At 44.0% G+C, this 25,600-nt stretch overlaps 2 protein-coding genes and 1 long non-coding RNA gene across 4 annotated transcripts in view; 2 read left to right on the plus strand and 1 right to left on the minus strand.

Annotated features, from left to right (window-relative positions):
• The window catches only part of LOC145347638 (ferric reductase 1), a 40,951-nt gene extending 38,702 nt beyond the window's left edge, over positions 1–2,249 (plus strand). For both annotated transcript variants that reach the window (XM_080195293.1, XM_080195294.1), the window contains exon 16: positions 1,812–2,249. In XM_080195293.1, the coding sequence (XP_080051419.1) occupies positions 1,812–1,901 (90 nt within the window). In that variant the 3' untranslated portion in view covers positions 1,902–2,249. The remainder of the gene's footprint in view (positions 1–1,811) is intronic.
• Positions 1–25,104, minus strand: LOC145347642 (uncharacterized). Its single transcript, XR_013887836.1, has 2 exons — positions 25,017–25,104; positions 1–128 (listed from the first exon to the last, which is right to left on the minus strand). It is a non-coding gene; the product is annotated as an uncharacterized LOC145347642 (long non-coding RNA).
• Positions 16,124–25,600, plus strand: part of cfap57 (cilia and flagella associated protein 57) — a 67,847-nt gene continuing 58,370 nt past the window's right edge. The window contains exons 1-2 of the mRNA XM_080195299.1: positions 16,124–16,913; positions 25,046–25,359. Of these exons, the coding sequence (XP_080051425.1) occupies positions 16,757–16,913; positions 25,046–25,359 (471 nt within the window). The 5' untranslated portion in view covers positions 16,124–16,756. The remainder of the gene's footprint in view (positions 16,914–25,045; positions 25,360–25,600) is intronic.

Raw genomic sequence — 25,600 nt, forward strand, 5'->3', positions numbered from 1 at the left:
AATTTTTTTTATCTTCACTTCCATTGTTCCATAAGATTTGGGCCTCTTCCTGGAGCTTAGTTCCATGTGTGCCAGTCATCCTCAAGTAGCTTGTCCAATTCATTGCTCTTTATGTGCCTTTTACGAAGCTGAGGGACATAAGAAAAAGCAAAGAACTTGCATCGATGTAGTGGTTTACCCCTCCCAAAGATGTCCCAAGCCCAGGCTGAATGACTGATTTGAGGGGCATCTTCACCCAGTCTGCAAGTACTCCTTCTGTCGTTTGCCATTTTTAACTCAACATCTTGCTCTCAAGCTCACATGCCCATCCTTGGCCTGCTGCAATGCCCTAGTGAAGCCCAATGCAAACTGGAGGAGTAGCACCTCATGTCCTGCCCATCCATAATAGCCCTTAAACTATTGGTGAGCTGCCTTCTTGAACTGCTGCAGTGCATGTGGTGTAGTACATCCACAGTTTTGTTAGGGAGAGAGTTCCAGGACTTTGATCCAACAACTGTAAAGGGACAGTGATACAGCTAGATGGCACTGAGATGCTGTGCTGAATAGTCTCCTTCAGTGTTCTGTCATTCTATCGTTCTATGAAACAATGAGTTTGGTGCAGTCTTCAGGTCAACAAAAAGGCTTTAAGCATCCACTCACTGCCTACTCTTACAGCTTGAACCATTTAGAGCAAGCACCAAACACATAATTTATTTTTCATTTAAGAGATGTGGGCATCACTGGCTAAGCCAGCATTTATAGTCCATCCCTAGTTGTCCTAGTGAACTGCCTTCTTGAACTGCTACAGATCATAAATGCACCTGCAGTGCTATTAGAGGGAATTCCACGATTTTGACCCAGCAACAGTGAAGGAATAGTGACATATTTCCAAGTCAGGATGCTGAGTGACATGGAGAGGAATTTCCAGGTGGTGGTGTTCCTAGATACCTGCTACCCTTGTCCTTCTATGTGGGAGTAGTCATGTGTTTAAAAGGTACTGCCTGAGGAGGTTTGGCGAGTTCTTGCAATGTAGATGGTGCACACTGCTGCCAGTGTGCACCGGTGGTGGAGGAAGTGAATGGTACTCCATCCACAAACAATCAGGCAGGCTGATTTGTCCTGGATGACATTGAGCTTCGAGTGTTGTTGGAGCTGCACTCATCCAGGCAACTGGAGAATATTCCATCACACTCCTGACTTGTGCCTCGTAAACGGTGGACAGACTCTGGGGAGTCTTGAGGTAAGTTACTCGCTGCAGGTTTCCTAGCCTCTGATCTACATTTGTAGCTGCAGTATCTATATGGCTCATACAGTTGAGTTTCTAGTCAATGGTAACCTCCCAGGATATTGATATCAGTGCCTCAACTAACACCATCATGAATTTCCTGACTTGTATGATAATATGGTCATCGCCTTAACTGGCTGAGCATTTGGGAGAGTTGTTGAGGTGTAACATTTATGAGATGGAGTTATTGAGCCATCATTCTCTCTCTGGTAATACAGATTTCTAATCTGATTTTTGTTTTTTTCAATTTGATAATTGTCACAAGCATTAGTGCACAGTGAAAAGTGTTGTTTATTACGTGCTATACAGACAAAACATACTGTTCATATAGTGCATAGGAGGGAAGGAAAGGAGAAGGTGCAGAATGTGTCACAGACATAGCTAGGGTGAAGAGAAAGATCAACTTAATATAAGGTAGGTCCATTCCAAACTCCACCAACTGGTTGCTATTTTTTTTTTAAAAAAAAGGGTTAACTAATTGCATTCAGAGTTAGCCAGGAATTATTGCTGGTTTAATTAGTGACGATATTTACTGTTGTTTTTACAGGTGGAGCCTGCCTTGCTCTTATTCATGGTGTACCTATGTGGAAACTTGGCATTTCTGATAGCACTTCTCGTGGCGATTAGTCAGACCTAAAATCTCATTTGCAAGAGAGACCATCATGAAGAATTCGACATCATCAGCTCAATGTCACCGTAACAGGCCTCAAGCCTGAGCTGTGTCTTCAATGTACATCTTTCAATGGAAAGAAATCTGACCTGATTATAGAGGCTTCTGCTAATTTGCACAATGAGTGCCATTTGATTGTGGAACGATAATTAAATCAGACTCATTTGCCAAGGAACCGTGCGCAATGGCACCTCCTAAAGACTGAGGACATTTTTTAAAAAAATCATTGTGTGACAATCATTGCATAAATATTGCACAAGCTATTATAAAATTATAGAGTTTTACAGCATGGAAAAAGGCCATTCAGCCCAGTGTGTGTGTGTGTGTGTGTGTGTGTGTGTGTGTGTGTGTGTGTACACCAGCTATCAAGCATCTATCCATTCTAATCCCATTTTCCAGCACTTGGTCCATCACCTTGTGAGCCGTGAAGGTTCGAGTGCTCATCTATATTTTCCACTTGCATTGAAATGAGTAACAAAAGATTTGAAGGGATTGCTTTGTTGCTTTCATTTTCTCTTTCAGGTTTAATGTTCTCCTACAAATCGTGTGTTGATGGCGTAATTTGGGAAATTGGCGGATGCGCTTCTGAGATTGACACCGCAAGTTGAAATTGCATAAATAGCCAAGAGACCATGTATTTGCATTGGGGTTAATGTAATCCATTCACACTGCCAATTCTATGGATCACTGTTCCTGGTGATGTTATCACAATGCCACATTCAAAACAGATGAGCGGATTTTAAAGTAAATTCTGACTATTCCAATTTTTGGAAAAGTGCAATTCCATTTTTTTTCCACCTTTTTAATCGCCAATTTTCTTCCACCCTCTCTGAATCAGTTACTTGCATATTGTTCGATAGAGCAGTCATCGACATGAGACTAGCCCTACTAGCTATTAAACATGTGTTAACCTAGATCATAATTACTGCAAGGTTTTTTGTTGTCCATAAGAGTCAAGTCCCTTCTTGTTCAACCTCATGTCTGCACATGCTTTCAATAGTGGCAGCCTTCCATTTCTTTGAGGAACGTGTTTCTTTGACGTGATTGTGAGATAGCAGAAGATCAATCATATTCAACACTCTCTTTCATTAATTATTGGCACGGTGCTTAGTACTACTACTTCACAGCTCCAGGGACCTGGGTTCGATTCCTGGCTTGGGTCACTGTCTGTGTGGAGTTTGCACATTCTCCATGTCTGCGTGGATTTCTCAGGGTGCTCCGGTTTCTTCCCACAGTCCAAAGATGTGCGGGTTTGGTGAATTGCTTCTTTTGCCAATTACCTTAAAATGTGCCCTCTCATCCAAACCAGCATATATTGTTCAAAACACAAATACTAATGCTATTGAGAGTGCACTGGCCATTGCTTGACTTTTTAAAAAAAAATGTTGATATAAATGTAACAAAATTATTCATTGCACTTTTTCCTTTATAGGAAATTAAACGTATGTGAAGTATTTTAAATCAAAGTTTTGATAAAGCAGATTATTCTCTCAAACAGCATGACTCTGCGTGATCTTATATAAAAAGGAACATTTTTAAATGCTTTAAAAGAAACCCCTAAAATAAAATATTTCTATAGCTGTCCTCGGGTAAGGGAACATTTTGAAACATTTTACAATGTGGAGAAAAGACCGTGGCTGCCCAGTAAGAGGGTTAAAGCATATGAAAAACAGGGGCCGGAATTTTCCGACCATTCATGGCAGTGGGATTTTCCGATTCCCACGGCAGTGAATGGAGCTTTGGCTGGCCACCAAATCCTCCGGCTTCGCTGCAGCGGGAGCGAGACCCGAATGGGTGGAAGGATCATGTCCACAATGTGAGCAGAGGGCTTTGTTCCAGAGATAGGTTTTCAGGACATCTCTGAAACTGGAGGGTGCAATTGGAAAGGTGGAATGGGTCAGGGGAGGGGATTCCAGAGAAGAGAGGAGCAATCATTGAAAGAGCAATTACCAGTGGTAGAGAAGAGAAAGTGTGGCAGGAAGAGTTGAAAACTAACATTTTTTTAAAAATTCTGGCTGTGTTTGAAAATGTGAGAGAGAATCTCCTCTCTGCTGGTAGGTCTGCTGAGGAGCAGTGGAGGATCTTTAAGGAGATCTTTCTTGGCGCTCAGTGGAAATTTATTCCGATGGTCAAAAAGGACAGTAGGAGGAGAGGTAATAAGCCGTGGATAACGAAGGAGGTGAAGGAAAGTGTTAAATTAAAAGCAGAGGCGTTTAGAGTAGCTAAGAGTAGTGGGAGAGGTTTAAATGTCAACAAAGATTGACAAAGAAGTTGATAAAGAAGGGTAGGAGAAACTATGAAGCTGGGCTAGCGCTTAATATAAAAAAGGATAGCAAGAGTTTTTATAAATATATAAAAAGGAAGAGGCTGGCTAGGGTGAACGTTGGTCCCTTAGAGGATAAGAAGGGGGACTTAGTGGTAGGGGATGGGGATATGGCTGAGGTCCTGACTGACTTTTTTGTTTCTGTCTTCACGGAGGAGGACGTGAATAATTTGCCGGGTGTTAGCGATGGAAAGGTGGTAGGACTGGAGGGTCTTAATGACATTACTGTTACGAGAGAGGCGGTGCTCGACAGACTGGAGGGGCTGATTGTGGACAAGTCCCCAGGACCGGATGGAATGCATCCGAGGGTTCTGAAAGAAATGGCGGAGGTGATAGTGGATGCCTTAGTGGTTATTTTCCAGACGTCGCTGGATTCCGGGGAAGTGCCGGAAGATTGAAAAACGGCTAATGTTACGCCGTTGTTTAAGAAGGGTGCCAGGCAAAAGGCAGGGAATTATAGGCTGGTTAGTTTAACGTCTGTTGTAGGTAAAATGTTAGAATCCGTCATCAAGAAGGAAATAGCGAAGCATCTTGAGAGGAATTGCTTGATAGAGCAGACGCAGCACGGTTTCGTTAAAGGGAAGTCGTGTCTGACAAATTTACTGGAGTTCTATGAGGATGTGTCTAGGGCGGTGGATAGAGGAGAGCCGGTGGATGTGGCCTTTCTTAATTTTCAGAAGGCGTTTGACAAAGTACCTCACAAGAGGTTATTGCAGAAGGTCAGGGGACATGGAGTTGGGGGTAGGGTGTTAGCGTGGATAGAGGATTGGTTGTCAAATAGGAGGCAGAGAGTGGGGGTCAATGGGTGCTATTCGGATTGGCGAATGGTGACTAGTGGAGTGCCCCAGGGGTCGGTGCTGGGGCCTCAGCTATTTACCATTTATATAGATGATCTGGAGGAGGGAACCGAGTGTAGGGTGTCAAAATTTGCTGATGACACCAAGATCGGTGGAACGGCAAATGGTGCGGAGGGTGTGGAGAGTCTACAGAAGGATCTAGATAGGCTGGGCGAATGGGCCAGGAACTGGCAAATGGAATTTAATGTTGGCAAGTGTGAGGTGGTCCACTTTGGTAGGAATAATGGTAGGAAGGATTATTACTTACGTGGGGAAAAACTGCAGCAGGCGGCGGTGCAGAGGGACCTCGGGGTCCTTGTGCATGAGTCGCAAAAACCCAGCTTGCAGGTGCAGCAGGTGGTCAGGAAGGCGAATGGGATGCTGGCCTTCATAGCGAGGGGGATTGAATATAAAAGTAGGGAGGTCTTGCTGCGGCTGTATAGGGCATTGGTGAGGCCGCAGCTGGGAGTACTGTGTGCAGTTTTGGGCGCTGTACTTACGCAAGGATATTTTGGCCTTGGAGGGAGTGCAGAGGAGGTTTACTAGGCTGATGCCGGAGTTGAGGGGGTTGAGCTATGAGGAGAGGCTGAATAAACTAGGCTTGTACTCGTTAGAGTTTAGAAGAATGAGGGGAGACCTCATTGAGACGTATAAGATGATGAATGGGATGGATAGGATAGAGGTGGAGAGACTCTTCCCGCTCAGAAAGGATAGTAGGACTAGGGGGCACAGCCTCAAGATAAAAGGGGGGCGGTTTAGAACGGAGTTGAGGAGGAACTTCTTCACTCAAAGGGTGGTGAATCTCTGGAATTCTCTGCCCGTTGAAGTGGTGGAGGCTGCCTCGCTTAAATATTTTTAAGACGCGGGTTGATGGGTTTTTGATAAGAGAGGGGATTAAGGGTTATGGGGAGAGGGCGGGAATGTGGAACTGAGCCACGACAGATCAGCCATGATCTTATTGAATGGCGGGGCAGGCTTGAAGGGCTAGATGGCCTACTCCTGCTCCTATTTCTTATGCTCTTATCTCGCCTTGACATTCAACGGCATTACCTTTGCTGAATGCCCACCATCAACATCTTAAACCATAGACCAGTCATATAAATACTGTGGCTACAAGAAGCTGGGAATTCAGTGATGGGAAACTCACTACCTAATTCCTAAAGCTTGTACACCATCTTTCCAGGCACAAATCAGAATTGTGATGGAGTACTCTTCACCTGCCAGATGACTGCAGCTCCAACAACACTCAACAGACTTCACACTACAAAGGATGAAGCAGTCCACTTGACCAGCAACCCATCCATAACCTTAAGCATGCACTTCCTGAATCACCAGTGGCTGCACTGTGTACCATCTACAAGATCATACATTATAGAATCTATGGAATGGAGGCAGGCCCATCGGTCCATGCCACTCAAAATGCCCATGTAAGCTAACCCCACTTGCCTGTATTGGCCCCATATCCCTCTAAACCTTTCCTATCCATGTATCTGTCCAAATGCCTTTTAAATATTCTCAATGTCCTTGCCTCAACCACTTCGACTGGCAGCTCATTCCACATACATACCATCCTCTGAGTAAAAAAAGTTACTCCTCAGTTTCCCATTAATTCTTTCCACTCTTAAACCTATGCCCTCTGGTTCTCGATTCCCCAATCCTGGGAAAAAGACTAAGTGCATTCACCCTATCCATGTCTCTCTTGATTACCCCTCAGTCTCCTACGCTCCAAAGAAAAAGATCCTCGCCTGTCCAATCTCCCCCTATAACTCAGTCCCTTGAGACTTGGCAACATGCTTGTAAATCTCTTCTGCACTCTCTCCAGTTCCATAACTATAGCAGTTCTATAGCAAGGTGACCAAAACTAAACTCAATACTCCAGGTGCGGCCTCGCCAATATCCTATACAACTGCAACGTAACTTCCCAACTTCTATACTCAATGCCATGACTGATGAAGGCCAGCATGCCAAAGCCTTCTTCACTGTCCTATCCACCTGTGACTTCACCTTTAGAGAACTGTGCACCTGAACTCCAAGATCTCTCTGTTCCCCGATACTCCCTAAGGTTCTACCATTCATGTAAAAGTCCAGTCTTGATTTGACTTTCCAAAATGCAACACCTCATACTGATTTGTAATGAACTTGATTTGCCATTTCTCAGCCCACTTCTCCAGCTGATTAAGATCCTGCTGCAATTTTTGATAAACCTTCCTCACTCTCTACAATACCACCTATTTTAGTGTATTCTGCAAACTTACTGATCATGCCCTGTACATTCCCATCCAAACCATTGATATAGATAACAAACAGCAATGGGTCCAGCACTGACCCCCGAAGCACACCACAGGCCTCCAGTCCAACAAGCATCCTTCCACCATTACCCCCTGCTTCCTACCATCAAGCCAATTGTATATCCAATTTGCCAGCTCTTCCTGGATTCCCTGTGACCTAACCTACCGGAGCAGCCTGCCTTGTGGAATTTCATCACAGACCTTACTGCAGTCCATATCAGCTACATCTACCACACTGCCCTCATCACCCTTCCTGATCACTTCATCAAAAAACTCTACAAATTTGTAAGGCATGATCTCCCACGCACAAAGCCATGCTGACTACTCCTAATCAAGCTCTGTCTTTCCAAATGCCTGTACATCTTATCCCACAGAATCCTCTCCAGTAACTTTTTCACCACAGATGTTAGGCTTAAGAACATAAGAACATATAAGAACATAAGAAATAGGAGCAGGAGTAGGCCATCTAGCCCTTCGAGCCTGCCCCGCCATTCAATAAGATCATGGCTGATCTGTTGTGGCTCAGTTCCACTTTCCCGCCCTCTCCCCATAACCCTTAATCCCCTCTCTTATCAAGAACCCATCAACCCGCTTCTTAAAAATATTTAGCGAGGCAGCCTCCACCACTTCAACGGGCAGAGAATTCCAGAGATTCACCACCCTTTGAGTGAAGAAGTTCCTCCTCAACTCCGTTCTAAACCGCCTCCCCTTTATCTTGAGGCTGTGCCCCCTAGTCCTACTGTCTTTTTTGAGCGGGAAGAGTCTCTCCACCTCTATCCTATCCATCCCATTCATCATCTTATACGTCTCAATGAGATCTCCCCTCATTCTTCTAAACTCTAACGAGTACAAGCCCAGTTTATTCAGCCTCTCCTCATAGCTCAATCCCCTCAACTCCGGTATCAGCCTAGTAAACCTCCTCTGCACTCCCTCCAGGGCCAAAATATCCTTGCGCAGGTGCGGCGCCCAAAACTGCACACAGTACTCCAGCTGCGGCCTCACCAATGCCCTATACAGCTGCAGCAAGACCTCCCTACTTTTATATTCAATCCCCCTCGCTATGAAGGCCAGCATCCCATTCGCCTTCCTGACCACCTGCTGCACCTGCAAGCTGGGTTTTTGCGACTCATGCACAAGGACCCCGAGGTCCCTCTGCACCGTCGCCTGCTGCAGTTTTTTGCCACGTAAGTAATAGTCCTTCCTACCATTCTTCCTACCAAAGTGGACCACCTCACACTTGCCAACATTAAATTCCATTTGGACACACATGATGTTAGGCTTAACAATCTATAATTCCCAGGTTTTTCTTTGCAGCCCTTCTTAAAAAAAGGACACAACATTTGCTACCATCCAGTCTTCTGGTACCTCACCTGTGTCTAATAATGATGCAAATATCTCAGTCAGGGCTCCCACAATTTCTTCTTTAGGCTCATGCAGTGTTCTTGGATATAACTGGTCAGGACCAGGAGATTTATCCACCTTCATACATTTAATACACCCTGTACCTTCTTTGCAGTAATGCAAACTGTCTCTAATATATCGCCACTAACTTTCCCAGGTTCCCAAGTCTTCATGTCTCTATCCATGGTAGCCATGATGTTGAGATGCCAGCATTGGACTAGGATGGGCACAGTAAGAAGTTTCACAACACCAGGTTAAAGTCCAACAGGTTTATCTGATATCACCAACTTTCAGAGCTCTGCTCCTTCATTAGGTAACTTGGGTTTGCAAACAGGGCATATGTAGACAAAGACTCAATTGCAAGATAATGGCTGGAATGCGAGTATTTACTGATAATCATGTCTTTCAAGTACAGATAATCCAAGTGGAGAGAAGTTTAATCACAGCTTAAAGAAGTGTGAATTGTGTCAAGCCAGGACAGTTAGTAGGATTTTGCAAGCCCAAGCCAAATGGTGGGGGTTACCTGTAGTGTGACATGAACCTGAGATCCAGGTTGATGCTGTCCTCATGCATGCAGAAGTTGGCTATCAGTTGCTGCTCAGCGATTCTGCATTATCTTGTGTCATGAAGGCTGTCTTGGAGAATGCTCACCCAAAGATCAGGGGCTGAATGCCCTTGACAGCTGAAGTGCTCCCTGACAGGTAGGGAACACTCCTGCCTATAGATTGTCGAGTGGTATCCGTTTCCTTATGGTCTGCATAGTCTCGTCCATATCATGCCTCGGGATATCCTTTTCTGCAGAATATGAGGTAGACAACATTGGCCAAGTCACATGAGTGTGTACTGTGTACCTGGTGGATGGTGTTCTCATGTGAGATGATGGCATCCGTGTCGATGACCCTTTTGCTTTGACAGGATTGTGTGGTGTAGTGATTGCTGTTCTCCTGAAGGCTGGGTAGTTTGCTACGAGCAATGGCCAGTTTGAGGCTGCTTTTTTGTTTGAAGCAAGCATGGGGGTTTGTGGGGATGGCCTTGGCAAGATGTTCGTCTTCATAAATGAAATGTTGAAGGCTCCGAAAAAGATGTTGTAACTTCTCCACTCGTGGAAAGTACTGGACAACGAAGGTACCCTGTGGGTCGTGTCCTGTGTTTGTCTTCTTAGGAGGTCAGTGTAGTTTTTCGCTGTGGCACGTCAGAACTGTTGATCGATGAGTCAAGCGCCAGATCGTGTTCTCACGAGGGCATCTTTCAGCATCTGGAGGTGTTTATTGCATTGCTCCTCATCTAAGCAGATCCTGTCTATACAGAGGACTTGGCAGAAGGGGATGGCTTCTTTAGAAGGTTTAGGGTGGAAGCTGGAGAAGTGGAGCATCATGAGGTTATCTGTGAGCTTGTGGTACAATGAAGTGCTGAGGTGATCGTCCTTGATGGAGATGTGTGTCCAAAAATGCAACCGATTCTGGGGAATAGTCCATGGTGAGTCTGATAGTGGGATGGAACTTGTTGACATCATCATGTATTTGTTTCAGTGATTCTTCACTGTGAGTCCAAAGAAAGAAAATATAATCGATGTTTCTAGTGTACAGCGTCAGTTGAATGTCCTGTGCAATGAAGAAGTCTTATTCGAACTTCTGTATGAAGATGTATTGAGATGCGAATTTGGTCTTCCTGGTTGTTCCGTGTGTCTGGATGAAGAACTGGTTGTGAAGATGTTGTGGTCCAGGACAAAGCGGATAAGCTGAAGAATTGCATCTGGAGATTGGCAGTTGTTGGTGTTGTGTACTGAGGCAGTTGCAGCAATGCCATTGTTGTGGGAGATGCTGGTGTAGAGTGCTGAGATATCCATTGTGATGAGGAGTGTTCCTGGTTCAACTGCTCCATGGGTGTTGAGTTTCTGTAAGAAGTCTATAGTTGTGCGACAGATTCCTTCTACAATGCGTTTCAGGATGCCTTCGACATGGCCAGAGAAGTTCTCACACAGGTCCCATCGCCTGATATAATGGGATAGCTAGGTGTGTTGGCCTTGTGTATCTTCAGGATACAGTAGAGATCTCCAATGAGGGAAGTATGGGTGCTTTCTCCATGGTAAGCACAGAGGAGAAATATTCATTGAGAACCTCAGTCATCTTCTGCAGTTCCACACAAATGTGTCCACTTTGGTCCTTGAGGGGTCCTATTCGCTCTCTAGTTATTCTTTTTCCTTTAATATACATAAAGAATCCTTTTGGATTCACCTTAAACCTCTCAGCCAAAGCTGCCCTCTATTTGCCCTCCTAATTTCCTTACTGAGTATACTCCTGTATCCCCTGTACACCTCTAGGGAAACCCTTGGTTCCAGCTGCTTGTATCTGAACCATGCCTTTTTTTTTTCCCTGATCGAAACCTCAATATGTTTTGTTATCCAGGATTCCCTACTCCTGCCAGCCTTGCTTTTCATCCTAACAGGGACATATGGACGCTGAACTCTATCTATTTCACTTATAAATGCTTCCCACTTGCTGGAGATCCCTTTGCCCTCAAACAAGCTACTCCAATCGACCTTTGCAAGCCTCTGTCTAATTCCATCAAAATTCACCTTGCCCCAATTTAGAAATTGCATCTGTGGACCAGTTTTATCCCTTCCCATAACCATTTTAAAATTATTAGAACTATGGTCACCAATCCCAAAGTGGTCCCCCACCGTCACTTCAGTTACTTGCCCTGCTCTATCGCCCAAGAGTAGGTCAAGTTTTCCCTTTCCCGAGTAGGACCCTCCACATACTGCCGACGAAACTTTCCTGAACACACTTAACAAATTCCACCCAATCTAAGCCCCTAACATTGTGACAGTCCCAGTCTACGTTAGGAAAATTAAAATCCCCTACAATGACAACCCAGTTACTCCCCAATTTCTCTGCATATTTATTCTTCTAATTCCCATTGACTATTTGTGGGCCTATAGTACAACCCCAATAATGTCACCATCCCCTCCTTATTTCTTAGTTCCACCCACAAAGCCTTGCTGGATGGCCCCTCGGTTATTTCATCTCTGACTACTGCCATTATGCTCCCCTTAATCAAAAATGCAACTCCCTCTCCTCTCTTTCCTCCAGCTCTGTTCCACCTAAAGCACCGTACCCTGAACATTGAACTGCCAGTCCTGACCCTCTTTTAGCCATGTTTCAGTTATGGCTATAATATCCCAGTCCCATGAACCTATCCATGCCCTGGGTTCATCAGCCTTATCTGTCAGCCCTCTTGCATTAAAATAAATGCAGTTTAATCCAACAGGTTTTCCACGCTCCCTGCCTATCATGTATATTGAGCTTGCCGTTGCTGGGCACTGCATCTCCTTTCAGCCCCTCATTTGCTTCCCTGCTGTGAGGATCCCACCCTCCTGTCAATCTAGTTTAAACTCTCCTTTGTAGCACTTGCAAATCTACCCTCTGGGATATTGGTCCCTCTCCAGTTCAGATGCAACCCGTCCCACTCAAATAGGTCACTTCTGCCCTGAAAAGATCCCAATGACCTAAGAATCTGATGCTCTACAACAACTTGCTACACCTCCTTTGACAGCACAAACTTCTACCACCAAGAAGGACAAGAGTAGCAGCTGCCTGGGGACAGCACCACTGTCATGATTCCCTTTTGAGATTCGCACAAAGAACAAAGAAAATTACAGCACAGGAATAGGCCCTTTGGCCCTCCAAGCCTGCACCGGCCACGCTGTCTAACTTAACTAAAGCCTCCTACCTTTCTGGGAACCAGATCCCTCTATTCCCATCCTAATCATGTATTTGTCAAGATGCCCCTTAAAAGTCACTACCATATCTGCTTTCACTAACTTCCCTGGCAACAAGTTCCAGGCACCCACCACCTTCTGTGTAAAAAATCTGCCTTATCATCTCCTTTAAACCTTGCCCCTCACACCTTAAACCTGTGCCCCCCCCCTAGTAATGGACTTTTCCACCCTGGGAAAAAGCTTCTGACAATCCACTCTGTCCATGCCTCTCATAATTTTGTAGACTTCTATCAGGTCATCCCTCAACCTTTGTTGTTCCAGTAAGAATAAACTAAGTTTCTCCAACCTCTCCTCATACATAATGCTCTCCATACCAGACAACATCCTGGATAAATCTTTTCTCTACCCTCTCCAAAGCCTCCACATTCTTCCGGTAGTGTGGCGACCAGAATTAAACAATATATTCCAAGTGCACCTTTCTGATTTGTAACTAAATTGCCATTCCTTTGCTGAACCTCAGTCAAAATCCCAAAACTCCCTTCTTAACTGTGGGTCACTTTTTCTAACTGGCTGTTTAAGGGAGGGTATCAGAAATGGCGATCGTGAGGTAGGATTTTCCCAGCTTGTTGGAGGCAGGTTCAAGGGCAACATGGGTGGAATCATTCTGAAATTATTGGGTAAGGGTCCTGACATCATTCCGATCTCTTCCACTTTCCCTGGGGCGAGATTGATGGAACATGTTCGGCATGGGAATCAAAGGTTATTGGCGGTGGATAGGAATGTGGAATTTGAAATACAAACTGATCAACCATGATCTTACTGAAAGGTGAAGCAGACTCGAGGGACCAAAAGGAGCAGAACTCCTATTTCATATGTTTATACTGTCGAATGGATTGAAAAAAAAACCATTGACAACAAATCTGAAATTCTGCTCTCCTTCAAGAAGTCACTAGAGGGCAGTAAAAATGACACTACTGGTGTTTGAATGGTGAGCTACAGAAGCAGGACTGTAGAAAACTCAATTTCAAGTTGCTGAAATTGCAAGCTAAATTTTCAACCCATTAATTTATTTCTGAACCCTGGAATATAAAAATGTTTTCTACTACGAATCTGTGTAAAACAGAAATAGCACTCCAACAAGTTGCTTCAGCCCCTTGATGGATGTGGATCTTATTCGTTTTATTACTACGTTTGAGAACAATTCTATTCAGTATCAGTGATATTTTTGTCCTTATGGTCTCTCATGATCACTGTAGCAGCAGAAGAGTGACAAATAAGTTGGTGCTAATTGGTTAGCACGTCTGCCTCACAGTGCTAGGAACCTAGGTTCAATTCTGGCCTCGGATGACTGTGTAAAATTTGGACATTCTCCCCTTGTCTGCACGGGTTTCCTCTGGATGTGTCAGTTTACATCTACAATCTGAAAGATGTGTGGGTTAGGATGATTGGCCATGCTAAATTGCCCTTTATGGTGATTAGCAGGGTAAGTACGTGAGATTATCATAGAATCCCTACAACGCAGAATGAGGTCATCCGACCCATCGAGTCTGCATTGATAACAATACTACCCAGGCCCTATTCCCATAACCCCACATATTTTCCCCGCTAATCCCTCTAACCTATGCATCCCAGGACACTAAGGGGCAATTTATCAAGGCCAATGCACCTGACCCGCACATCTCTGGACTTTGTGAGGAAACCGGAAGCACCCAGAGGAAACCCATGCAAACACGGGAAGAACATGCAAACTCCACACAGTCAGAATCACAGAGTACTACAGTGTACAAGAGGCCCTTCAGCTCATCAAGTCTGCACCAATGCATGAAATGCCTGACCTGCCCACCAAATCCCACCTACCAGTGCTTGGACCGTAGCTTTGAATGTCATACCAAGCACTCATCCAGCTACTTTTTAAAGGATGTGAGGCATCCCACCTTCACCACCCTCCCAGGCAGTGCACTCCAGACTGTCATCACCCTCTTGTCCTCAAATCCCCCTAAATCTAAACCAGTCACCCAAGCCTGGAATCGAATCCAGATTCCTGGCGCTGTGAGGCAACAGCACTAACCACTGTACCGCCATGCCACCCCAAATTATGGGGTTAAGCCTGGATGGGATTGTTGTCAGTGCAAACTCCATGATCTGCACAACTATCAGAGAACACAACTGGACCCTGAGCAGTGACACAAACCACAGCAACTGACATATTTATTTTCCCTCTGTATTGTAATGAGTTTACCCCAAACAGCCAGTATTTAATTGAGGAACAGTGGAGATAAAGTTTGTGAACCTGTTTCTAAGAAGAATCCCTTTTCTCATGGTCACTTGGCTGGGCCACTGTTGAGTGCACTGAGGAGGGACATACTCTGCATGGTCACAGCCCAGAAACAGCTGGACTATTCGGCCCACCTTGTCCGTGCTAACCCTCTGCAAGAGCAACTTAGAAACAGTCTATCTCAGTGCAGCCCCACCCCCCAGTCTGGGGGGAGCAGAGTTTCAGTGACCCCCCGGTGGCCATCTGACCCCTGACCCGTCCCCCTCGCCGGGTGGCCAACTGACCCCTGACCCGCCCCCCTCTCCGGGTGGCCATCTGACCCCTGACCCCCTGGCTGGCTGTCTGACTCCCTGAGCCCAGCCGAACTACAACTCCCACAATTCCAGTGGGTCCGGGCTGGTTTCCGGTTGGTGTCCATGGTAACGGCAATATTTACAGCAGCGGCAGGAGAGACATCCAGAGAGAGAGAAGGAGGGAGAGAGAGTGAAAATACATCGGGAAAGAAGAGAGAGGAGAGGGGAGAAAATGCTGGGGAGGAGGAGAGAGGGTTAGAGAGAGAGAGATAGAGTGATGGTGAGTGATAGACACTGATAGAGAGAGAGACAGTGATAGAGAGGGAGTGATAGAGAGTGATAGAGTGAGAGAAAGTGATAGAGAGAGGAGAGGAAGTGATAGAGAGTGAGAGAGAGACAGTGATAGAGTGAGAGAGAGACAGTGATAGAGTGAGAGAGAGAGACAGTGATAGAGAGGGAGTGATAGAGAGACAGTGATAGAGTGAGAGACAGTGATAGAGAGGGAGTGATAGAGAGTGATAGAGTGAGAGACAGTGATAGAGAGAGAGACTGATAGAGAGGGAGTGATAGAGAGTGATAGAGAGACAGTGATAGAGAGAGAGACAGTGATAGAGTGAGAGACAGTGACAGAGAGAGAGAGACAGACAGTGATAGAGAGAGAGAGAGAGACCGTGATAGAGAGAGAGACAGTGATAGAGTGATTGAGAGAGACGGTAATAGAGAGAGAGTGATAGATAGAAAAATAGAAAAGGACTGATAGACTGAGTGATAGAGTGATAAATAGAAAGAGAGTGATAGAGTGACAGATAAATATAGGGAGGTAGACAATTCTAGAGAGAGAGACATTTATAGAATGATAAATAGAAAGACTGATAGAGATAGTGATAGAGTGATAAATAGAAAAAGAGTGATAGAAAGACAGTGATAGAGCCATAAGTAAAAAGAGAGTGATAGACTGTGATAGAGTGACAACAATAGAGTGATATACACTGATAGAGAGTGATAGAGAGATTTAGAGTGAAAATAGGGCGATACAGAAAGAGAGAGAGAGCTGAGCAGGAGGAGGGAGGGTTAGAGAGAGAGGTTGAAAGAGAAGTTGATCGAGAACGAGTGATAGTGTGATAACAATAAAGAGAGTGATAGAGGGAGAGAGCACACTGGGAACAGACTGTTAGAGTGTGAAAGAGGAGAGGAGAGTGACAGAGTCATAGACAGTGACAATTTTGGAGAGAACACGTAGAGGTAAACATAGAGAGGACACTAAAGGCAGAGTGGTTGAAACTCAAATGTGCTAAAATGGTTAAGTGTGTGACTAAGTCAAAGAGTAGGATTTAAACATTGCTAATGAGTGAATGAGGCAGAGATAATGTTAAAAGGCCTATGACAGACAGAGAATACACCAGAGAATATATAAAAAGAAGATTTGGACAAAGTATATTAGTAGAGGCAAGACAATAAGTAATAGAAAGACATAGAGTAAGCAAAAGTGACAAGTTATAGAATAAAGTATTAAAAGATAGTGTAAGAAAATTATGTAGCCTATAAGGGCCATAGACCAAGATAATGTATATGAGTTGGAAAGTGTGTTAGAGATTTGGAGATGCAATTTACTAGCAAGATTTATACAGAAAAGTATAGAAAGAGAAAAAAGTATTAAAAGAGAGTGCACAAGCTAACAGTTCACCATGTCTATCCCAATTATTCAACCCCATCATATTTTTGGGTTACAAGCCTCTGTTGTCAATAATGTTTTTTACTTTGATGATCAAAGCATAATGTACCCAGCTGGGAGCAGCTGTGTGCGTTACAACGTCGACCAGAAATGGCAGAAATTCTTTCCAGGTAAGAGGCTTAACATAGTACAGGAATCGCTCTTTAATTCTGAACAATGTAAGAATTAAAGTGAAAGCCTTCATTTTAGTATTTATTCTTCAGATACAGGCATTTCTGGCTGGGCCATCATTAATTGTCTATCTTTAACTGCCCTTCAGAAGATACTGGTGACCCACCTTCTTGAACTGTTGCTGTCCATGTGGTGCAGGCATATCCAAAGTGCTTTTAAGGATGAGTTCTAGGATTTTGCTACAGTGACAGTGAAATATCAACAAAATAATTCCAAGTCAGGAAACTATGGGGTGGCACTATGGTATAGTTTTCTGCTTGCTCTTGCAAGAAATTATATTTAAATCTTCTGGTTTCTTTATTTATTTGCAAACCTTCAGCAACTTTACAATATTTATAGGCTCCCACTTGCCTTGCCCCAAATGTATAATCTCAAAATTATCTATGTGCAATTGCATCTGACACTTGTTTTGTCCTTGCATCTTTTACAAGCTTCTTCTGTGTTTTCCAAACCCTCTAGCTGGCACAGGTTAAGTTGATACCTTCCTTGTGAGAAATCCATGCTTGCAATTCCAGTAAAGGTTGTTGGATTGAAATTAGGAGCAGGAATTGTCTTTAGCTCTAGGTGCCAAGGTCAATTGTAAAGACTTGGTTGCTGGTTCAGAGACTGGGAATCAAGCTTAGAACTTTTCTTCCTTTCTGAGCTACTCTCTGCATTAACCTGCTAAGCTATTGAGGGAATCCCAATCTGCAGCTTTTCGGAAATCCAATTGCTTCAGCAACTCTGATTTATATTAATTGTGTTACCAATACTACTTATTACTAAAGACATAGGAAGAAGGTAATTTTAAAGAGTAACTTATCCTTTGGTTTCACACGTCATAACCTCACAGGTGTTACTATTATGGTTTATGTTACTTGCCCCTCAAAGCTACATTTATCTTTAAAATTTTGTGTATATTCAAATATAGTGTGCTTCACTCTCACACTCTTGAGAAAACCAGAAGAATACTCTTGGAGTTTCAGACAAGGTCTTTGTTATGAACTATAGTGCAGATTGGCTCCAACTGGCAGTTACCAAGGAGAGCTCTAATTCAAGATATGTACAGACATTAATAATTAAGATTTAGTTACAAGAAATTAGCATATACCAATTAAAAGATGTACATTTGAAACAGGAGATATCTATGTTCACTCAGAATTAACAATTTGGATTACATAGTGTATAACATATGATAGTTGTCCAATTACAACTTTTGCATGTCTCCTAATTACAATATCACCAAGCATGTAATTCTTTCTAGTTATCTATTACCTTCTAGACATGATTATGATACTTATATTTTTAACCAGTGGTATATCAACTGATATAACAGATGCTAACAAGCTGCAGCTGTGCATAAGTCAATAGAGGCCTTAAATGTATGTTGTGTTACTGAGGGTTCCCTTGTAACTAGGAATTTTATGGTCCTTGATTGTTAACTGGACCTGCTTTGATCAAAACCTGTGGTTTTACTCATAGTTTTTCCTGTGTGACTGAGTTTAGCAGCTGTGTGATTTTTAAACTTGTGTGATTATTGACCCTTTCAATATCTTTGTAGTTCCTGAGTGTGTGGATGCTTCATTATCATTTATTGCCTGGTAATATTTATGACACTGGTGGTAAATCTATAACTTAGAAAGAAGTGCTAGTCAGTCAAAAATATACTAAAGTTGTGAAAGCTGCATTTTTAAAATTATCTCTTAATTTTGTCTTTGTTATAGAAGGTTAGGGTGCACGGAGTTGGGGGTAAGATGTTAGTGTGGATAGAGGATTGGCTGTCTAATAGGAAGCAGAGAGTTGGTATCAATGGGTGCTGTTCTGATTGGCGGTTGGTGACTAGTGCTGGGGCCTCAACTAGTTACCATTTATATAGATGAACTGGAGGAGGGGGCTGAGTGTAGGGTGATGAAATTTGCTGATGACACGAAGATGAGTGGAAAAGCAAATTGCGTGGAGGGTGTGGTAAGTCTGCAGAGAGATCTGGATAGGCTGAGTGAGTGGGCAAGGACCTGGCAGATGGAATATAATGTTAGCAAGTATGAGGTTATCCACTTTGGCAGAAATAATAGTAGGATGGATTATTATTTAAAAGGCAAAAAGCTGCAGCATGCTACAGTGCAGAGGGACCTGGGGGTCCTTGTGCACAAGTCGCAAAAGCCCAGTCTGCAGGTGCAGCAGGTGATCAAGAAGGCGAATGGAATGTTGGCCTTTATAGCGAGGGGAATAGAATATAAAAGTAGGGAGGTTTTGCTGCAACTGTACAGGGCACTGGAGAGGCCACAGCTGGAGTAGTGTGTGCAGTTTTGGTTGCTGCACTTGCGCAAGGATATATTGGCCTTGGAGGGAGTGCAGAGGAGGTTCACTAGGCTGATACCGGAGATGAGGGGGCTGGCCTAAAAGAGAGGCTAAATAGACTGGGTCTGTACTTGTTGGAGTTTAGAAGGATGAGGGGGGATCTTATAGTGACATATAAGATAATGAAGGGGATGGATAGGGTAGAGGTAGAGAGATTCTTCCCACTTAGAAATGATAGCAGGACTAGGGGACACAACCTCAAGATAAGGGGGGAGCAGTTTAGATCGGAGTTGAGGAGGAACTTCTTCACTCAAAGGGTGGTGAATCTCTGGAATTCTCTGCCCGTTGAAGTGGTGGAGGCTACCTTGCTGAATATACTTAAGTCATGGGTAGATAGGTTTCTGATAGACAGGGGAATTAAGGGTTATGGGGAGAAAGCGGGAAAGTGGAACTGATCCACTTCAGATCAGCCATGATCTTATTGAATGGCGGGGCAGGCTCGAAGGGCTAGATGGCCTACTCCTGCTCCTATTTCTTATGTTCTTAAAGAGAGGGTTCAGGGTTATTTTCTAATGGATTGTTTTATAATCTAAGTAATCTAAAATGAGACACACACAAAAACTTACTCATATCTACATATATATTTTATTTGTAAACAATATAAAATCTCCTTACTGAGGAGCTTTGGTGGACAATCAGTCTTTCCCAAAATCTTTTACAGCCCTACTCTGTTGTTGTTGAATGCTGTAGTGAGAAAGTAAGATAAAAGTAAGGTAAAGGGACCATTTCCCTGGTAACTGGCATATGGAGAAGATCATTTTAGTAAATCTTCCGGCATGGGTATAATTGATTTCTGAATAGATGGTGTCTCTTAAATCTGACTCTAACGAAGGCCTTCCCTGTGATGCTAAGAAATGAGATGCCTCTGTGGCTTTTGTACGGTACCATGTATTTCCTGTGGAACAGACCTACCCTTCTGCAGAGATGGTTGTTATGGCTACTTTCACGTGTTTCCATGGGTAACTTAACAGCGACCAGGAAAATAAACTCAATGGTTTCCTTCATTGCAGACTGAAGCGCATTGTGGGTATATCCTGATAGGAAAAAAATCACAAATGCAGCAGTCTTCACAAAGGCAGGACTCCCAAGAATGTTGGTACTAACTAAACAGAGAGAGCTTCAGTAGATCCGGTCCTCAAAATGGAAGGCGGTTGTATATCTGAGGACCTTGAGTATGGTGAGGTAGCCAGAGCCAGATGACCAGTGGAACACCCAAGGCTTCGCTTCAAGGCATCTTTGCATGACACAAAATTTCTAAACATTAACTGTTGCACTGATGAAAAGGGGAAATGGCAGCACTTCCTATGGGCTGGTGTACATTAGAATGTCAACCAGTAGCTAAAGCAGTTTGGCAATAGGCATCAACCATGCCAACAACAACTCAAAATGTCACTTGGCAGCTTCATGTGCTGTGCTTGTGATGAAGCTGCCTCCCAAAGATTGGCCATCACAGCCATCAGCAAAGCTGTAATAAAAAGAGACACCCCACTTAAACAGATTCTTTGCTGCACATCCACCATCTCTCATGGATGGAAGGATGCCAACATATATAAAAAGTATCTTTCTTCTATGTTTTATACTTCATTTCATAGTAAAATTACAGGCAGCCTGAAAGTGGAGTTTATTTACACAATGCAACATTATGGCTCAGACTTTCTATGAGTGAACGCTGAGAAGTTTAGCTCTTTGAGGGACACAATGGCAGCTCAGATTCTGGGGAGCTCACTTATGTTAAAATCTGGAAAGTTACGATTCTCCTGAATGGATTGCTGTGAAGGTCAAGCTGATGCTCCCATCAATCCTATTCTCAAAGTTTTAGGAGCCATTATTTCAAAAACTTTGCCCACTTATCCTCAACTTGCTTAGATATTTTTCATGCAGAATACTAGGGAAGATAATCACATCTAAATCAAGCAGTCAGCTGAGTGCATATGTCCCTGTCCACAAAATTAACAGATGTTTTCTAATTGTGAATAAAAATGTTTCTCATGATTTATTCAGCTCCTCTACCACCCTCAGTCCTCAGCACAGCCATTCCTTTCCTACTCCTCTGACATCCACTGGCTTTCCTACCACTCGCTGGAACTAGTACATGATGGGGTGGGGGAGGCGATGGTAGTGGTGGTGGTGGTGCAGGAGGTGGAATGTCCACACCATCAAGTTCTTTCCGACATGAAAAATATGTACCTAAGGCACAAAACATCTGATACACTCACCACAGGGCTCATCTGAGCACTTCCATCAAAGGGGGTGCTGAATATGAACAGTTCCACAACATGCACTCTCATTCAAGCCTGGAAGATGGCTGCTCGAATACCAACTCCAAGATTTTTGGAGGTGCCCCTAGCAAGAGTTTTGGATGCAGTGGAAGGAAAGGTGAGCAACCATCTACCCACAGATTGGCAGGAGATCTCCCGAAAACAATATGATAAATCTCGCCTGGGAGCAGGTGATAGCAGAGGTTAGTGCGAGCAACGTGATCAAGAGGAAGAGGATTTGATATTGTAAAAAGATGAATGGCCTCCCATGATCTACAAGGGTAAATGCTACCCCCACCCCGTCTCCCCTTTTGACCCTTTCGTCACCTTCAGAAAGTCACTGTAAACTCTCATATTGCCAACTGTCAGCTTCCCAGCACCCAACTGCTCAGCATTATCCTTAACCACCCCTCCCCAGCATTCCTATTCCTTCTCTGCTTAGGCATGGTGCCCAGACATGCCAGCTGTCCACGACCACCGACCTGCCACGCCCACAATATCCTCTTGTGGAATAACCCAGCAACCCAATAGCACCACGAGGGAGGAGGAAGTGCTGGTGCCCATCCTCAGCCCATCCTGGGGCCTTCCACCAAGTAGACTCTGGCAGTGACAAGCCCTTCTAACTGTCCCCTTCCTGAACCAGCGCATTTTAGGGGCAGTGGTCAAACTACGGTGCCGCATGCCACTCGAAAGTCAGCCTGATCCTCCAGACGATGCCCACTGAGGGTATCTCAGGCTGCAGGCATGGAAAGCAGCAGACCACCTCATGTTCTGATATGCATCCTGGGAACCCAAATTGACATAATGGGAGGGCTCGCAAGATAAAGGACTTTTTGGGACACAGAGCAGGTAGGGGTGAAGTAAAGCACTGGTAGTTAGAGTTCAGAATCAATTATCACAATCACAATTCACCTTATTAAAAGGTATTGTTCATAACTTTAACGCCTCACTGTCTTTAACCCTTCTCCCACTGGGAAAAGTCCTCATGCCATCTGGATACTGCCCTCAATGCAAAATAAATGGTAAGGCCCACTAAAACCACCAGTAACACACATTCTGGCAGGACTCTGCTATTGTTCAGTAAAAAGTCTGACAACACCAGGTTTTAGTCCAACCTATTTATTTGATAATATACTCACAAGCTTTCGGGTTAGCCCCTTCGTCAGGTGAATGGAGAGTTCTGGCCTCAGACAGAGCATATAAAGCACAGACAGTTTAGAGATTACTGATTAGAATGCGAATCCTTACACCTAACCTGCTGTTCAAGACCTGAAGTGGCTGATAATGTGAGTGGAAGGAGCACTGATCACAGTTTAAAGAGATGTGTACTGTCTCCAGACAGTACAGTAAGTGAGGTTTTGCAAACCCAGGCAAGTCACGGGGGTTACAGATAGTGCGACATGAACCCAAGATCCCTGTTGAGACCGTCCTCATGTGTGCGGAACTTGGCTATCAGTCTCTGTTCAGTGACTCTGCGCTGTCGTGTGTCGTGAAGGTCGCCTTGGAGAATGCTTACCCGAAGGTCAGAGGCTGAATGCCCATGACCACTGAAGTGTTCGCCAACAGGAAGGGAACAGTCTTGCCTGGTGACTGTCGAGCGATGTTCATTCATCCATTGTCGTAGCGTCTGCATGGTCTCCCCAATGTAATGTACCTCTGCAAGACATGCCAGATCATCGACATGGATACCATCATCACACGTGAGAATACCGTCCACCAGGTACATGGTAAATACTCTTGCAACTCGGCCAACATTGTCTACCTGATACGTTGCAAGAAAGGATGTCCCGAAGCATGGTACATTGGGGAGACCTTGCAGACGCTACGACAACGGATGAATGAACATCGCTCGACAGTCACCAGGCAAGACTGTTCCCTTCCTGTTGGCGAACACTTCAGTGGTCACGGGCATTCAGCCTCTGACCTTCGGGTAAGCATTCTCCAAGGCGGCCTTCACGACACACGACAGCGCAGAGTCGCTGAACAGAGACTGATAGCCAAGTTCCGCAGACATGAGGACGGTCTCAACAGGGATCTTGGGTTCATGTCGCACTATCTGTAACCCCCGTGACTTGCCTGGGTTTGCAAAACCTCACTTACTGTACTGTCTGGAGACAATACACATCTCTTTAAACTGTGATCAGTGCTCCTTCCACTCACATTATCAGCCACTTCAGGTCTTGAACAGCAGGTTAGGTGTAAGGGTTCGCATTCTAATCAGTAATCTCTAAACTGTCTGTGCTTTATATGCTCTGTCTGAGGCCAGAACTCTCCATTCACCTGACGAAGGGGCTAACCCGAAAGCTTGTGAGTATATTATCAAATAAATAGGTTGGACTAAAACCTGGTGTTGTCAGACTTTTTACTGTGTTTACGCCAGTCCAACGCCGGCATACCCACATCATTGTTCAGTAAACCCTTGATCAGGCCCCTTTTCCCCCTCTGGAGTGATGGAGAAGAGGGATTTGGCCCCAACCCTCATTCAATCATGAACCAGGGAGTCAGTGTGCAGTCACCAGATAAACCAGAGTCAAACGTAAACAGAACCAGAGGAGCATCAGAGTTTTCCTCACTGCAAATCATCATCTGGAGTCACATGTAGGCCAGACCAGGTAAGGATGAGGGATTTCCTTCCCTAAAGGATGATAGTGAACCAGATGGGTTTTTATTACTATTGATGATAGTTTCATGGTCCTTACTGAGACTATCAATTCTAGACTTGTTAATTAATTTAGTTTAATTTTCACCAGCTGTCATGTTGGGATTAGAACCCATGTTTCAGAGCATTAACTTGGGCCTCTGAATTACTAGACCTGTAATATTGCCATTATACCATCAGCAAATTAGCAAACACCGCTTCCCCAGTGGTACTGCTGAACAATGAAGAATTACTGGACCTTGACTGACTGACACCTCTTGGAAGACAGAATATCTGCCACTCCAGGTATCTTGAGCATGGGAAGGCCCACGAGGACATTAAGTGTTTGACTGGTAGTTAATATGGTGGGCTTTTCTGAGAAGAAGCAATACAGGGCTCTTAATGGCAAGGTGGGACCTCCTCACCTACATTAAACTCCACTCACTGTCCATGATTAAGGGTGAACATGTCCTGATGCTTCTGAAACTAAGTCTCAGAAAATTTGCCAGAACAGTTAGAATGGCTCACGTATTAACTTTTCATTGCAAGCAGCTCCCCTTTGCCGATAAACCCTTTCCAGGTGGCTCAACTGACCTCAAAAGCTTTTTGTATGTAGGACTGGCAACGATCTGCATTCTTTTATGTAATGCACTTGTACAACTAATATGCTTTACTTCTAAACTGTCTGTTCCACATCAACACATCCAATTTTGCTTTCTCCCTTAAAGAAAATGCAGGATTCTACTTGATATGACCATATCAAGTATGTCATCATGGTTCTACTGATTTTGTAGGCATTAACTACTAACCTCTATTTGTGTTGTACTGTTAAATGCAGGTTCTGACAAATCCCAGGGAATGCTGGCTCTTGCCTTTAGTCCTAATCGACGATATCTGGCCATTTCTGAAAAGGGTGAAAGAGCCACAGTGGCAATATATGATATACAGCATGATCAAAGCAGAAAGAAAAAGTTACTCAGCGTGAATGATCTTCAGTCTCAGGAGTTTGTCAGTATTGCCTTCTCGCCAGACTCCAAGTATTTGATTGCACAGTCTGGAAATCCTGACTGGACTCTGATCTACTGGCAATGGAAGAAACAGAAAATCATTGGTGTAATGAAAACTACCACAAATGCGAACCCTATTCACCAGGTAATCTTTGATAATTCCATGCCATTTACCTCAGCCAAATTTACCTTCGTAAATTGCTAATTTATTACGAAAGTTGACTATTAATTCCAACCGAAATAAATTTTCAGTTTTCAATACTTTTCATCAGGATTTGGGATCAAGGATCAGAAGGCACTCATGTCAATGCTGAAGTTTGGATGCACTTCATATTTGTTTAATTAAACCTACTAAAACAATTACAGTTAGTGAAAGCAGAACTTTT

This window comes from Carcharhinus amblyrhynchos, chromosome 9, assembly GCF_965287045.1.
Source record: "Carcharhinus amblyrhynchos chromosome 9, sCarAmb.v2.hapA, whole genome shotgun sequence".
NCBI classification, from domain to species: domain Eukaryota; kingdom Metazoa; phylum Chordata; class Chondrichthyes; order Carcharhiniformes; family Carcharhinidae; genus Carcharhinus; species Carcharhinus amblyrhynchos.